We start from the raw sequence: 13,498 nt of genomic DNA, 5'->3' as shown, positions 1-13,498 counted from the left end.
AATTGATAACAACCTGCTGACCCGCTGACATACATGTGTGCTAGTAAGTCTATCAGTAGGCCACAATCATATCACTGTACTTTGATAAGAATATGAAAGGACAGTGCCAACATAATATTTGATTCCAGATTAAACTGTTAGTGATTCCTGCCATTAAAATACTGTTGGAAGTTGTCCAGTTATATATATATGTAATAAGCTTTTGTTAATCAATCAATTTTTTTTTTTTAAACTTTCTACCTTCATCTACATCTGTTGACTTTTACAGTTTTAAACTGGTTTGCAGATTGTGAAAGAAAATCATTCTGCAACACAATCTTATTTTGAGCAATTAGAACGCCTTTGGTCTATTGATTAAGTATATGGAGGGCATGTAAGGAAAAGTTTCAGACTTCAGTTATTTCGGTTGAAGGATTTCAATTTCAGATGAAGGACAATCGCCTTCAGTCAGTGACAAACTCACGAGGCTCAGAACGCGAACGATAAAAAAACGTCCGTCGCAGCAACGGAGCGATGACGTCATCACGCAGACTGGCACCGATGATGAAAATTGGGGAAAAAACAGGGGGGTGAAGAGGATCAGATGGACGGGGGGTACGGGAGAAATATGAAATGACGAAAAGAGGTGTATTCGTTATTCAGACAAAACAACTTTCGGGCTTTGTCCCTAAATTTTGACGGGGGAGCGTAGCTTTATGAGGAGTGGCAAACACAGCGATTTTAACTTGGCGAGGTAGCTAGCCAGCTACGCAAGGCAGAGAAAGGTGGGGGGCTGGTGCAAGCTAGCTGGCTAGCGAGCTAGCCAGTTCAGAAAAGGAAAACAATATGGCCGCAGTGGAGCTCGAATGGATCCCGGAGACACTGTACAACACTGCTATTTCAGCCGTTGTGGACAATTACAGCCGATCGCGAAGGGACATACGCTCCCTTCCTGAAAATATACAGTTTGATGTCTATTACAAGGTAAGAAAATAATAAAGTATTACTGTTGCTGTAGGCCGTACCTATTTAGCTCGCTGGTTAGCGAGCTAGCTAACGTTACGTGACAGGCTGTGTATGGTTGACAGTAAGTTAACGTGAGGTTAGAAACTGCCAAACGCTGGTTCGGTCTCCTGGGCCGGCTCTGTGTTAGCTGGCTAGCGTTGGGCATGCTTGGTATTTTTTATTAAACAAGAGACAAGATTAAACAGTTTATAGATGTCAGGCAAGGTGCGATGTGTATGAGTGGCGATAGTCGGGCAACTAGCTAATCTTAGTTTCTTAGCTTGGCCAGCGTTAACATATTTTATGAATTTGTTAGCTTGTTAGCTGCCTGGGAACAATTCAGTTAGAACACAAGCCTTACCCAGCTGTAATTTGTGAAGTGCCTTCATTTATCAGCTAACACATAAAGGTACAGTGCTGTACAGAAACTGTTTATTTAGCCGCCTGACATTAGCTTCACGAAGTAATCATCTTAATTTAGCTGACGTTTGGGTAACTTGGCTAATTAGCTAATAGGTAGGTAGCTAGCTAGCCAGTCGCCCACAGTCAAACAATTGTGTCTTGAATAGCCGCTTAAATTCACTTGCTGAAGTGGAGTGTGGTCAAGCGCAATGTAATGTAGTTAGCTAGTACCGCAACCAGGTGGTGTTGTGCTTAGTTATCACATTTTTGCCGGCAGTGTTAAGCAATTGTAGTGGGTGGGGGTGGGGGGAGACAGAATCCCTATATAGTAGTCACGATAAGCAGATGTAAACAAAACGGAACAGTCAGTCAGCGTCAGACAGAGTGCTCTACTTGGCCCGCTTGAGATGTTGCTTCTGAGTGGCGTGCAAGCTGACTAGAGCAAGTTGAATATTTCCTGTCCCCCGCTGAGACTTTGGCCTGTTGTTGTTATTTCCCCCCAGCACTGCTTAACCTGGAATTTATAGAAGGGAGGGGCTCTGATATTGAAAAGGAAAGCATGCCTTTTCAGTTATGTGTAATATGTTAATGTGTTACCGTAGTCCATTGTGCTTGCTGTAGTGTATCAACGGCACGTAAGGACCCAATTTGATGTGTCAGCTGTGTAAGCTCATGGGTTGCCATTTTAATCCGTCGGCTAATTGGAAAAGAGAAACTGAATTATCTTTTACATTTAGCAATATGCTTATTTCTAAGAGGAACTGGTTCTACCGAAATTTAATATCTTGTGGTCTGTAATCATTTGTATGTCAGCGGGTCCAGGTCAAATCTCTGTTCAATGCAGATTAGTCTGTACAGAGAAAAAGTCTATACTAATGTAATAACGGCAGAGTCAGAGAGGTTGTTCGAAGTAACATTACTGGAAAAGAAGTTACTTCAGCCGAACTCATGTTCCATTTGTTGTGTTCAAAACAATTTCCGAAGCTGTCCTGCCACAGTTTGTCGAGCAAATGTACACATGCATTCAAATGTACATACGCTTCCAGTTTGATTTTAAAGTGTATTCATTTAGGTAACAGTCCTACACGCCAGAGAGCTGATTAGCCCTCAGCCAGACTGGTGTGTTGCGGGTGGGACTCTACTATAACACTAACTTCCAGCTCAGCAGATCTGGAAAAGTGCCAGTCCTTAGCTCTGCCCATTGTTCTGGCCCCCAGTGTGTGAAGTATTGTTGAATCCCCCGACAATAACAAATCTATAACCAGCCTGTCATTTTTTTGTCAGCTCGGTGGGTTATGTAATGGAGACATGATTTGGGCTGGCTGGAGAGACAGGATCTTTGATGGTGCAACAAAGGCACGGCTTGAGAAGAGCTGCTATACTGTGTGAAATTGGTGTGAAATGATGCAGAATTTGATATTTAATTGGCATCTTATGTTCTGCGCATAAGCTTTCCTCAATTAGTTTGGAGAGTGCAGCCAGTGAATGAGGCTGAAGCTTCCGGCACCCAAAAGCGGAAAGTAGTTGCTCTCCAGCCAAAGGATCCTAAAATGTCTGATGAACTGCTGAGGTAAAGCTGTCAGTGATGCTGAGGTCTGCTGCGGATCTGCATCAAAGCTGCTGATCACCCCAGCCACCATCTGCCATTCTGCTGAAGGGGCTTCAATTCAGCATGTGGGTTGCTGACAGTGAGGGCCTCTGTCAATGTTAAAAACCTGGTCAGAAACTCCCTAAAGAAAAAAAAAACTCGGTCTTTATACAAAACATGCCACCACAGTCCCATAACGTCGTCGCTTGATCTTAGCCGCTACCTCAGCAGTGGAATGTAGGCCAGTGTAGCTGTGCAGTTTTGGGTTGCTGCTTTTGTTGCTTGGAAGTAGTGTTCTCCATTCTAACTTTATTTTGTTAAGCTCTTCCTCTGTTTGTGAGGAGGTCCAGCGTGCCTTCCAGGCCCCTTTCCTTGTCTGTCTGTCGCTCACTCTGCTGCATGACGTGTTTCACAGCTGTACCAGCAGGGCCGGCTCTGCCAGCTGGGAGGGGAGTTCTGCGAGCTGGAGGTCTTCGCCAAAGTCCTGCGAGCGTCCGACAAAAGGTACCCAGCTCTGAGGCTGTGAGCCCACCTTTAACACCTGTTACAGAATGTGAAATGAAATGGATCTGCCAGTCATGAGGCCGCGTGCGGCGTGGATGAGAAGAGTCCAGGCTAGTGATGTGTGAATCTGATTATCAGATCACAGTTCGTTTGTCTGGAAAAGGGAGGAACGTGGCTGTAGAAGAGAAGAAAATTGAAATTTGAAATCTACAACTGTTATCTGACCCAGTGTGAGAAATGCATTGAGGGGTCTGCCTGAAGGTCTTTAGCGCTGACTCAACATTGTGCTTCTGTGTTTGTCTGTTTCTGTGTGCGTGCCTGTGCCCGCAGACACCTCCTACACCACTGTTTCCAGGCCCTCATGGACCATGGTGTGAAAGTGGCCTCTGTCCTAGCCAGCTCCTTCAGCCGCCGCTGTTCCTACATCGCAGAGTCTGATGCACACGTCAAAGAGAAAGCCATTCAGTTTGGCTTTGTTTTAGGTGGGTTCCATGCAGGGGGGGGTAAGAGGGTGGGTGTGGCAGACTCTCAGCCCTGATTCTGATGACCGGACGGAAAGGCGAGAAGTCTGTGGAGCATGCACACTGGCCTCAGCGCGATGAAACGCAGACGTAAGCGCTGAAAAAGGGCCAGTTTTACGGTTTAGTTTATAGTGGTTTAGGTAAGAACTGTGTTTGGGAAACCTGGTCTTAGGTCAGCACCTAGGTTCAACTGCTGCCCCTAGTCCGATCCTGCGCAGCGTGGCAAGCAGGCAGTAGTAACACCCTCTCTGCCCCGCAGGGGGCTTCCTGTCAGATGCGGGCTGGTACGGTGATGCAGAGAAAGTGTTCCTGTCCTGCCTGCAGCTGTGCACGCTGCATGACGAGGTCCTGCACTGGTATCGTGCTGTGGAGTGTTGTGTGAGGTGAGTCCCCCCTGTTCCGTTCCTGATGTCCCTTTCACAAAATGTGGCCAGGTGTAGGCCCTCTCAAGGGAGTGTTGTTAATCAGAGCAATTGTTGTGCAGTTACCTGTATCTGGCTAACCCTGACAGGCAAAGAACTGTTACCAAAATTAACGGCCTCTGTTTAGGGAACTCGCTGTGATCATCTACTGATCAGTTGAGCCTGTGACTCAGGTTTGAATCTGACACCCGTTTGCTGTTTCCTCTTGGTCTTTAAGGTTGCTTCATGTCCGCAATGGAAACTGTAAATACCATCTGGGAGAGGAGACCTTCAAGCTGGCCCAGTCTTACATGGACAAACTAGCCAAACATGGACACCAGGCCAACAAAGCGGCACTCTACGGAGAACTGTGTGCCCTGCTCTTTGCCAAGAGCCACTACGATGAGGTAGGCCAGAGCTGGGGCATCTCGGAAATCCAGCGTGCGCCCCTGTGGGGAGGGATGTGTGAGATAAGTTTGCCCCAAGTGCCCCTAAAGGCCCGTCTCTTATGTTCCAGGCATACAGGTGGTGTATAGAGGCCATGAGGGAGATCACAGTGGGCTTGCCTGTCAAAGTGGTGGTCGATGTTCTGAGACAGGCCTCTAAGGTATGGCAGCCTTTTGTGCCACTGTTAATCTTCTGTGAAAGACATTTGAATGGCTTTGTGAAATCGCATCTTTGTGCTGACTGTAAGCTCTTATACTTCACTTCCTTCAGACTGCTCTGGTTATAAATTGCACCACGGTTAGAACACATACTTTACAAACATTCAGAATGACTAGTGGGTATATGCGTAAAGCTGACCTGAGGCCTCAGAGAATAAAGCTCAACTCAAGTTCATATGGTATACTATTTCAGAGTTTCAGTGTTGGACTTGAAACCTGAGCTCTTTTTGCTGGAGATCTGAGCATATTCTTGCAGAATTTATTTTCATTACCTCCATTGCTGTGGAAAGTTGCTAGTTGTTTAGTTTAGTTATTATTAAACGAAGTAAAAACGTAAAGAGCCCATAGGTATGTTAATACATGTTAAAATAAGGACCTGGCTGCCTGGGAAGATCATTCCCAAAACAACAGCTTGTGCTTCTCTGCATGTAACATATAAAATATGTATGTACAACCACTTAATGAGAATCTCATAATAAGTAACAATTAACAATGATAATCCATAGTAATCAAGTTCTGTTCAGAAAATGTGATCATATGAACCATCTGTACAGTCCAAGAAATGAGTGCAACTAAACACACTTGGCAATTTTGACATCTAGGCTACCTGTCAAATTAATGTTGTTTTTGATTCAGAATTGATTTTGAAATTATTGGCAGTAACGGCTGTTGGCAGTATCTCAAATATCTCTCCAGTTATGTAGACGCGGCCCCAGCCCTACTTAGTCTGGCGTGAACTGTAAACAGCACTTGAGGCATTGTGGTTAAACAAGGCAGTTGATCTCTTTTGGCAGGCCTGTGTGGTAAAGCGGGAGTTTCGGAAGGCAGAACAGCTCATTAAACATGCAGTATTTCTGGCCCGGTAAGTTTCACCTGCATTGCTTTGAATGGACTGCAGTGAATTTGCTTTCAATTTCCATTCTAATTGTACCCATTTACTTTTGCAGGGAACACTTTGGACACAAGCATCCCAAATACTCAGACACTCTTCTAGATTATGGGTTCTACCTGCTAAATGTAGATAACATCTGTCAATCTGTCGCCATTTACCAGGTGAGCATGTTTGCCGTAGATAGTCAAAGAGGTAGATTTGGTTTAAATTTATATTATGTCGGGCTGGCTGTCATGTGTGTGGTCACTGGATTTTAGACGGCCCTGGATATTCGGCAGTCGGTGTTTGGAGGAAAGAACATCCACGTAGCAACAGCACACGAAGACCTGGCGTATTCTTCCTATGTACACCAGTACAGCTCTGGCAAATTCGACAATGCATTGTGAGTATCCCATTTCTTACCAAGATGTGCTCCACAGCTGCTCCAGGGCCTGTTAATTAGATTCGTACTTACCAAGGTGGCGGATGTATTTTTAGCTTCCCCGTTAGAACTCTTGCCATAAACAGTCCTTCCTCCTTTTCTCAGAAATGTTTTTGTATCGGGGGGAGGATCCTGTGCTCTGAGAATCTGTGATAACACTCTTTCCCCCACTGCTGCGTTCTTGGATCGCTCCCGCAGATTCCACGCAGAACGTGCCATAGACATCATCACTCACATTCTCCCTGAGGACCACCTCCTGCTGGCCTCGTCCAAAAGGGTGAAAGGTACAGTGACTTGCTTGTTTTCGCGACTGTCCTTATTTACAAATTCCTGTCTCCCCTAACAACCACCATTGACACATTGGAAATATGCACTGCCTGTTGAAATGCTTGTTGTCCTCCCACTTAAGAGTGAGTTTGTTTGTGCATGTTTCTTGGCTCAGGGCTGAAGTCTTTCCTGCTAGTAGATATATGCAGGCACTGTAGTGCACACTCAGTGAGGTATGAGTGTAGTTTGTGGGAGGCACTGTAGTGCACACTCAGTGAGGTATGAGTGTAGTTTGTGGGAGGCACTGTAGTGCACACTCAGTGAGCTATGGGTATAGCTGACTGTATTGTGATCCCTTAGCCCTCATCCTGGAAGAGATCGCCATCGACTGCCACAACAAAGAAACGGAGGAGAGGCTGCTGCAGGAGGCACACGACCTGCACCTTTCCTCTCTCCAGCTGGCCAAAAAAGCGTTCGGGGAGTTCAACGTGCAGACCGCGAAACATTACGGCAACTTGGGACGGCTCTACCAGTCCATGCGCAAGTTCAAGGTCAGGACCTCGCTGTTCTATGCACTCATGGAGGTTTTTTTTTCTCAGAAACCACTGAGCGAGGTCCCTGTTGCACAGTTGCATCACATGCAATTCAAGGCCCACCTTGAGGCAGTGTTTAAATACCATATTCCATGCCCATACATATCCTTTGGATCCTTTGGACACATATGATAAAAAGCTCACCACAAGCAGCATGGATATACTGTGTTTAATTCCTTATGCTACAGTGAATTTTCTCCGTTGCCAGATCCATGTGTGATATTGTACCTTGTAGGCTCCTGGTTCTTATCGCTGTTCTGTTGCGTTCTAGGAGGCGGAGGAGATGCACATCAAGGCCATCCAGATCAAGGAGCAGCTCCTGGGCCAGGAGGACTATGAGGTGGCACTGTCCGTGGGCCACCTGGCCTCCCTCTACAACTACGACATGAACCAGTACGATGACGCCGAGAAGCTCTACCTGCGCTCCATAGCCATCGGTGAGCAAGGGGAGAAGTCTGTGACTACAGAGGTTTAGATTCCCCTTGTGTTTCACTGTCTTTAACTTGCACTGTGCCTACCTTTTCCCAGGCAAGAAGCTGTTCGGCGAGGGCTACAGCGGACTGGAGTACGACTACAGGGGCCTGATCAAACTGTACAACTCGGTGGGAAACTACGAGAAGGTGTTTGAGTACCACAACATTCTGTCCAACTGGAACCGCCTGAGGGACCGGCAGTTTGCGGTGGCCGACGCCCTGGAGGACGTCAACACCAGCCCGCAGGCCACCGAGGAGGTGGTGCAGTCCTTCCTGCTGTCACAGGGCCATGGGCCCGGACACGCCTGCTTAGGCTGAGTGACCCTACACACACACACGTGCCCACACATGTACACACGCATACAAACACATATATACACACACACACACACTCACACACTCACATACTCACATACTCGCATAGACATAAGACATTTACACAGATACATGCATACATAAAGACCCCACATAGCCCTCTGGGGTTTGAACTACAGTGGGACATCTGGTTCTAGGGGAACACGCCCCTGCCCATGGAAGGCCTCTGGACTTGCCTCCTCGCCCTCACCAGCAGCCTCTCCCTCACCCCACCTGGTCCCCAGCTCACAGATCGGGGTAGAAGTGAATATGGGGGGCCCCCTTTTTATAACACAGCGAGGAGCATTGAGTGGAATGGCATCCCACGTACGTCTGAATCATTTTCCTCTTTATCTCCAAACATTAATGGAATGGACTGTGAGCAGCTTTTTAAGAAGAGGGAAAAGAACAACTCTAAATTCACAGCTCAACATAAGGGTTTCTGTCTTTGGAAAATTTTAATCACCTCTGTGTTCATTATGGGACTTTTTTGTTCTGGTTTTTTTGTATCTGAACAAGAGTAACTTCACAGGCCATGTGAACTAGCCCTGCCCCTGCTCCCATACACTGAAGTTGTTTGTATTGGAATGAGCAATTCACAGGAGCCAGGCCTTGGATAGGCTCAACGGGCAAAACATAACGCCACGTGTCACAGAGGTGCTTGATGGGAGATGAAGTCCATTGCTAGTGAAAATTTTACCTGAAAATGTTGCTCTGGACTTCGTCTGCCAAAATTACATTTATAATAAATTTACAGATGTTTGAGCTAGTTTGCCTGTGTAACTCACCCCAGATAAGGCACTTTGGCCACAGGAAGTTGGCTGGTGGGCTTGTACCTGCTTCTGAGAAATCTGTCAGTTTCAGTGCAGCACCTAATATTGCATGTTTTAGAAATGTGATGCCTAATACTTGTGGACCAGTTTTTTTTTTTAACACCTGCATCTTTATCAGTCTCATTTAAATGAATAACTCTGCCTGGCCCTAGATGAGCACTAGAAATGACATCTAATCTTACGTATTAAAGAAAAGAAAACGCAATTGGACCAACATGTTACTTTCCACTCAGAGAGTCTTCAGACCAGTGGCTTGTACCCACTTGAAAGCTTTTGCTTTTTTAAAGGGGGGAAATAAGTACTTTCTTGGTTTCCAATTAGTATCAAGGTGAATGTAAATGGAAATAATTTCCAGACAAATGATGTTACAGCCGTATGGTGACACTGTGGACAGTTCAGTAACAGAAGCTGATTGGATCTTTGTCCCTGGCGCTGAGACTGAGAACAGCGGCGCTTGGGCCATGGCAGAGAGATGGTGTTATGAGAGGAGGGCTTTAGTGAGTTATTTGAGTGCCTGGGATCCTTCCATCCACTGGCTCCGTGGTGAAAACACAAGTGGCAGTTGCCTTGGCACGCGAGTAAGCTAGCTGTCGCTCCATCAGCTCACGCACTCACCACCATCATCCCAAGGCCTGCTAACAGTCGCTACGTATCCCATAAGTTTATGGTTACGGTCAAACTTGGTGAGCAGCACATCAGTTCGAGCGTGTGTCAAGTTGGCTGTGGTTAGCACTGCAGTGAAGAAGGGCCACATTAGGAGCTCTCACCTGTCCTCAGTACTGCCCCCCCCCCCCCCCCCCCCACCGCTGGACAGGGCCCACCCCAGCCCCTGCAGGCACAGCCCTGCATCACTGCGTCCGGCCACCTTCCCCCCTGCCCAGCTCACCAACACAAAGAAGAGAACGACAGCCGTGCTAGTTCCCCCACAGAGTGGGACTCCAGCACAAACCCAAATGAGTGTGGGAGAGGCAGTATGTGACATCATCCCCTGCTTTCACCAAGCCTAAAGCTGTTGCTTTGGCTTGAAAATTGAGTTCAGCTAATGAGTAATGATGCTGAGCTATAGCATTCGCAAAGAAAAGGTCACATGGTTAAGGATATCCAGTTACACCCTTATCCCTCTTTTTTTATTGTGCAGAGCTCATGCTCTGGTTCCCATCTGTTTGTTGGCACTAGATAGGTTTATCTTTGAGTATGAAATAACCCTTTTTATTAGTAAAAAATGACTAGCCTTGCCCTGACTGCAGTGCAATGACAGATGCTGTTGTCTACAATGTTGTTCAGATTTTACACAGTGGTGAATGTTGTTTCTGCTGTTCTTCTTTTACTGTGTGTGTAATGTTAGGCTCAGCTCTGGCTGAAGTCCAAGCCTTAGCCTTAAAGGACACAGCCGGTGGTGCTCTGGTTCTCTGCAGTCTCTGCAATGGGCTCCTAAACAGCCACTACAGCCTGCGAGTATATAGAAACTCCAGCCAGTTCGCCTGTGGAAACTAAGGATTGAGTGGTTTCCTTTCAGAAGAGTTGTCTGTGTGGTGCACATGATCCCGTGCAAGTTCACTTTTGACACAGATCACAGTTCTTGAAGAAAGTAATTCCTACAAGAATCCCTCAAGAGGACGGAGTGGTCTGTCACATGGGGTTGTGATGGGGTAGTCTCAGGACAGCACTCATAGGTTTGCATCAGACAGGGCTTGACTATGGAGAGGGAAGGGTGAGATAGGGGCACAGAAGCAGGGAAGGGGCCCCTTCTGGAGAATGGGTAGGATCTCCTGAATAAAGCTGTGATCTCTAAAACAACAAGTGTATTTCTAATTCATTGATTAGTAATTGTTTAATATGAAACTTTAGACAAGGAAGATACCCCAAACGTGTATCACAGAATTTACAGAAAAAAGGTCACCATTAAGATTAGCAAGCAAACTGTAATAACTAAAAAACAATAATATTTTGCTTTTTTGTATACTGTGGAAATGGTAAATGTTTCCTTTCACTGGTTATTCAAATCATTGTGCGTTAAGCAGGCGGCCTTGAGCAGACAGGCATCAGAGAACTTCATGAGGACAATTATCTCTTAGAACATCAAGACTTGCAGTAAACCTAGCTTTCATTCACACTGCATTTTTTTTTCCTTATTTATTACAATGTGAGTAGCATAGCCCTGAACGCTTATTGGTGAATGTTTATTTAAGGGCTCCTTTGCATACCTCAAGTGGTATTTGTTTTTGGATTTCCTGTATAAATTAATAGGGGTTGAAGTCTGTGCTGGCCTTCTGGACATGTGTATGTAAGGGACAGGTAATTCACTGCCATCGACCCTGCAGTGAATTACTGCTGTAATTCAGTCAAGGTGCTTTTCTCTCCTGCTGGTTCCTAATGTTCGCTTGTAACTGAATCAAAGGATATTTTGCCTAGAACTACCTGTATACAGAGTTGGCAACTGATTCTGAGATCTTGGAAGTGTAAGTCTTCTTTGTGAATGCGTGTTTGAAAGCAAATTCATTGCTTGCACCACCCATGTTGCGCTTTGTACACACAAACAAAATAAATCCACAGAGCCAAGCTCCATAAGCGTATACACGTATGGAGGATACATTTACCCACACTCACATTAAGCACTTCTAATTGTTAAAAGTTGCACATGTGTTAAATGAAATATTCAACTCTTCTGGGTAGAGGTGTAATCTTCCTGTCCTTGAGGTGCAGAGTCACATTGGGAAAGGTGGGGATATTGTGCTGTGCCTCCTAAAATAGGCAGGAGGATAAATGTTGTATTGAAAAATGTTCCTCATTTATTTATTGACAGACTATATTTGAACAACTAATGCGTTGAACATTTTTACTGTCGGATCGACTAGCTTCAGACACTTTTGCTAGAATACAGCACCCACACGCAAACGACTGGATTTGAGCGCACACCACGGAGCAACATCGCGAGGCAAGCTGTCAGAGAGTGCACGATGCAGGTAGCATTGCTGCACAGCTCTAGATACACCACACAAAAAATAAGCTCTCTAGTGATAGAAAGAGTGGCCTTACTGAGCGATTTGAAGTGCACATCTCCTTGAAATTGACCCAAAATGTTTGCATGGAAGGAAAATTCCTCTTGATATTTGTGACGTTTTCCTTTTTTTTTTTCTTTGCCCAACAGGGTCATCTTTCTGCTCTCTGCTGTACTCTTTAAGCCCACTCAGAGCAAATAGGGTTCATTTTAAAGATGCTATGAATTTTTAAGTTATATTGCACATGTTCTGTGAGAATGGAGAAGGCTGTGTTTAAAGACACTAATGTCATCCCATATTAGCACTAATTTTTGTATTTTTTTTCCCATCAGCATTCTATTACTGGTGATTCAGACGTTTTCAAGACTCTGAAAAGATGAAGGAACATACACATTCAAAGCTTTCAAAAACCAGAGTATCTGCTCTGAAATCTCCATTTGTAATGCCACAGTGAGCTTGTGTGTAGATAGAGTGCTACTGTTATCTGAGTTTTTTTTTTCATTTGCTTGTGTACAAAAAATAAATACAGATTACAGCAGGTTCCTAACTCCATACAGTCTGCTGTGCAGTGTAATCCGATCATATTAAACTTGTTTGTAACTGACATTGTGAATTTCTGTAACTATTGCTGAAGGAAAAAAAATGCTAAATATATAGTCATACAGAGTTTTGTAGACTTTCTCTCTTTTTGTCTCCCTCTGTCTCTTGGAATTTGAAGTGCTGCTTGATTGTACCTTTTCACTTTACTTGAATCCAGGACTCATTTAAATATACAAACAGGTGTAATAACCCACATGGTAATTAGGTGAGTTAAGAACCCTTTAGAATGCCCAGTCTTTGTAAGTAGTCTGTCAATCATTATGAGATTGTTGCCTCAGCTCAGTGGATCTTCTCATATGGTACAATATGTTGATGTCCTAAACAAAAAAGGTAATGTACACCGATCTCACTTACCACAGGGTGCTCCTACAGAAGTCAAAAGATGTAGGCGAGCAGATTGATCCTTTGGCAATGAGAATGAAACGCCAACTACTTGGCGCTGTTGCCTTTCAAAACCGGATCTGATAGCGTTTACATTTAAAGACCACAAGAGAGCGCCAAAGGTGAAATATTTGCCAGTCTAACGCACCCGATGTTGAAGCGTTCATAATTGTACATAATCAGTCAGGCCTATTTCATTTTGTGTTTATGCTTAGCATAAGTATATACATTCAATTTAATCATCTGCCGGCTCTGCCTCCGCCCTACTGTACGATCATTTATGTCAGTCCTCTAGTCTCTAGGTATCAAAGGAAGGAACACGTGAGATTGCTGACTGTATGTCGAAGATCCCTATATACTTGTGTGGTCATTAAATCTGAATGCGCTTATGACATGAACTAAACAAATATTGCATGCGAACTAGAACATAGAAATCAATAGACGTGCATTAGATTTAATGTTATAGTAAACAGTTTTAGATTTGACATGATTTTACAACATGAAAATTACCACCATATTATAGTCAAAGTGCTTCTACTAGTTATGTACTTGAAAGCAATTAATTGTTGGACTAAGACATTGATAATATGTGATGTCCATACGTCTTTTATTTCCAGTTA

The 13,498-nt window shown here is 44.7% G+C and overlaps 1 protein-coding gene across 1 annotated transcript; it reads left to right on the top strand.

Annotated features, from left to right (window-relative positions):
- The first annotated feature begins 537 nt into the window (after window positions 1-537).
- LOC118775571 (amyloid protein-binding protein 2) lies at window positions 538-8,990 on the top strand. Its single transcript, XM_036525551.1, has 13 exons — window positions 538-963; window positions 3,390-3,478; window positions 3,809-3,960; window positions 4,259-4,382; window positions 4,639-4,807; window positions 4,918-5,007; window positions 5,860-5,927; window positions 6,013-6,118; window positions 6,215-6,339; window positions 6,577-6,662; window positions 7,006-7,196; window positions 7,510-7,675; window positions 7,767-8,990. The coding sequence occupies exons 1-13, from the start codon at window positions 826-828 to the stop codon at window positions 8,027-8,029; spliced, it is 1,767 nt and encodes a 588-aa protein (XP_036381444.1). The 5' UTR covers window positions 538-825; the 3' UTR covers window positions 8,030-8,990.
- Window positions 8,991-13,498: the final 4,508 nt, after the last annotated feature.

Source organism: Megalops cyprinoides, chromosome 3 (genome assembly GCF_013368585.1).
Source record: "Megalops cyprinoides isolate fMegCyp1 chromosome 3, fMegCyp1.pri, whole genome shotgun sequence".
Taxonomy (NCBI): domain Eukaryota; kingdom Metazoa; phylum Chordata; class Actinopteri; order Elopiformes; family Megalopidae; genus Megalops; species Megalops cyprinoides.
This window is presented reverse-complemented; position numbering and strand designations above follow the sequence as displayed.

Coding starts and splice junctions, on each gene's coding strand:
- LOC118775571 (XM_036525551.1), top strand. CDS start 826: ATGGCCGCAGTGGAGCTCGAATGGATCCCGGAGACACTGTACAACACT. Junction 3,961..4,258: donor TCAGTTTGGCTTTGTTTTAG/GTGGGTTCCATG, acceptor TCTGCCCCGCAG/GGGGCTTCCTGTCAGATGCG. Junction 6,663..7,005: donor CTCGTCCAAAAGGGTGAAAG/GTACAGTGACTT, acceptor GTGATCCCTTAG/CCCTCATCCTGGAAGAGATC.